The following is a 2492-nucleotide window of genomic DNA, read 5'->3' as shown; positions in this document are numbered from 1 at the left end:
TGGGAGGGATCTTGGAACAGGGATGTCAGAGGTGGGAGGGGCCTTAGAACAGGGGATGTCAGAGCTGGGAGGGATCTTGGAACAGAATATGGAATATCAGCATTGAGAGTCTCCTCCAAGTTATGTGGTCCAATAGCTTCCTCTTATGGAGAGGAGCTGAGGCCAGCAGAGTGAAGAGGTAAGCCGCCCAGGGTCACACGTCTTTGCAGTGGCAGAGACCAGCTCTCAGCCCTTTCCACTGGCTGTGCTGACTCTTGTTGGGGCTGCCATCAGTCACCTGCTGAGCCTTCCTGCGGGCGTGGGGAGGCAGGCTGGGCTCTGAGCCACTCTTGCTGTCTCGTAGATCACTCTTCAGGATGGCAGCCTGGGGGAGGATGACGGTGGGACCCTCGACTACCAGTCAGAGCCCAACCTGGACCTTCCTGACTACCACCGGAGCGCCCTTCACAAGACCTATCAGTCGTCGCCTCTCCACATGGATTCCTATGCCGCCAACTCGCGGTCCCTGAGCCTGAAGTCCGCCAGCAGGCAGGGGACGGACCAAGTCGCCCTTCATTCTCTGAAACCAGAAGGAGCCCCCCCAACCCCCTACAAGACTATATTTTCTCCCAACTCCCTGTCTAACCGCAACAGCAGCCTATCATATGACAGCCTGTTGAACCCCATGTCGCCAGCAGGTCGCAAGTGCCCGGCCCACTCGGTGGTCAGCTCGGCGGGCTACCACTCGCCCTACCTGTCGGCCAAGATGTGTCACCTGCGCGGGGGGGAGCTGCAGCGGCCGGGGCCCCGCAGCTTCAGCCCGGTTCTGGGTGGGGGCGCCCCCAGCTCGCACCCCCGGGACCCTTCACCCGTGCGCTATGACAACCTCTCCAAGACCATCATGGCCTCCATCCAGGAGCGCAAAGAGATGGAGGAGCGAGAGAAGCTTCTGCACTCGCACCCGGACTCGGTGTTTGGCGACTCTGGCGTCTACGACACCCCCAGCTCCTACAGCCTCCAGCAGGTCAGCACGTTGTCGTCCGACGACCCCCGCGGCCTGGCCCTGCCTTGCGGCTCCCGGGAGAACCTGACGTCGGCCAGTGGCGGCTTCGGCACCAGGAGCCCCTTGCTCCAGTCATCTCTGTCCTCCCTCTCGGGGGTCATGGCGCGTGCCCCGAGGACTTCCACCACCTCCCTCCAGGCTGACTTGGCCAATAATAACGTTCAGAGCCACCAGACACTGCAGGGCCGGGGGACCGCTGGTCCCTACGTGTCCCCGGGCCACCAAGTCCCACCTTCCCCCTCTGGGATGCCGAGGTCGCCTTCCTATGGAGGCCCCAAGGCGGTCTCGTTTATTAATACTGTGGAAATCACAGAGCCGCCCCCTCTAGGAGTTCAAAGGTAAGTGCTGCCTGGGGTCCTCACGGAGGGCTCTCCTCTCCTCTGCCGCCTCGTCCGGTGGCCCCTAGCCCCCCAGGACCTGGCTTTGGCTTTGTGGTAGACTTCACAGTAGGATCCTCAGCCCCCTGGAGTAGGGGGGAGAGGCAATGCTGAGGATCCAGGTCCTCTGTGATACTGTCCCGGGGGACCCTGGCCCTCTGGCCACCAGCTGCCCAGTGCCTTGGCAACCCCTGGGCCCTGCCTGCCTCAGGACCCTGAGGATCTGATCCTTTTGGGCCTGGAGCCTCGTGCCTCCCTGGGGCATAGCTGAGCCCTATCCATCTGTGCCCCCGCTTCTGCTTCTGCTTCTGCTGCTGCCCTCCCTGGGGCTCACTGCTTCCCCTCCTTTTCTTTACCCCCTCCGCCACCCCCTGCAGACCACATCGGTGCGTTGTCTGGGATCTCTTCACGAGGGAAGGGGAAACTCTAAACTCAGAAACAATACCCGAGAGTGAGACCAGCAGGGTCGGGAGAAGATCCCCCAGGCCAGGCCACAGACTCACCCCTCTATCCCACGATGCTCCAAGCCTCCGGTCCCATTCCCAGATGCCGCCTTGGCCACGCCAGGCACAGCCAGAAAGGAACCCCCTTCTCTTGGCCTTGGCTGCTCCTTCCCTTTAGGGAAACCTTTCGGGGAGAAGAAGCCAGGGAGTCAGGAAGACCTGGGTTCCAGTCCTGCTCTGATACCCACTGACTGTGAGACCCTGGGCAAGTAACTTCACACCTCGGTGTTGTGGAACACTCCCTAAGATGGTCAGGAGCAGAGCAGGGGCCCACCTGCATTGGGAGAGGGAGCTTCCCCAAGAACAGGGCCCCATAACTATCCTTATGGATCAGAGGCTCCTGGGAAGGAGGTTTCTTTTCCTTATGAAATCCCAAGTTGGCTCCCTCCCTGCCTCCACAAATAATCGTGATGGAACCACAATGGAATCATCCCTCCTGATCTGATCACTCACACACATGCACACACACTCTCTCTCTCTCTCTCTCTCTCTCTCACTCTCACTCACTCTCTCTCTGTCACATACACACACACACAATACACTCACACCTACACATAATACACACACACA

The 2492-nt window shown here is 60.2% G+C and overlaps 1 protein-coding gene across 1 annotated transcript in view; it reads left to right on the top strand.

Annotated features, from left to right (window-relative positions):
* ZDHHC8 (zinc finger DHHC-type containing 8) overlaps positions 1 to 2492 on the top strand; it is a 30736-nt gene that overhangs the window by 14113 nt on the left and 14131 nt on the right. The window contains exon 9 of the mRNA XM_027859382.1: positions 344 to 1380. Coding sequence (XP_027715183.1) covers positions 344 to 1380 — 1037 coding nt within the window. The remainder of the gene's footprint in view (positions 1 to 343; positions 1381 to 2492) is intronic.

This window comes from Vombatus ursinus, unplaced genomic scaffold, assembly GCF_900497805.2.
Source record: "Vombatus ursinus unplaced genomic scaffold, bare-nosed wombat genome assembly UNPS02014167.1, whole genome shotgun sequence".
Lineage (NCBI taxonomy): Eukaryota > Metazoa > Chordata > Mammalia > Diprotodontia > Vombatidae > Vombatus > Vombatus ursinus.
This window is presented reverse-complemented; position numbering and strand designations above follow the sequence as displayed.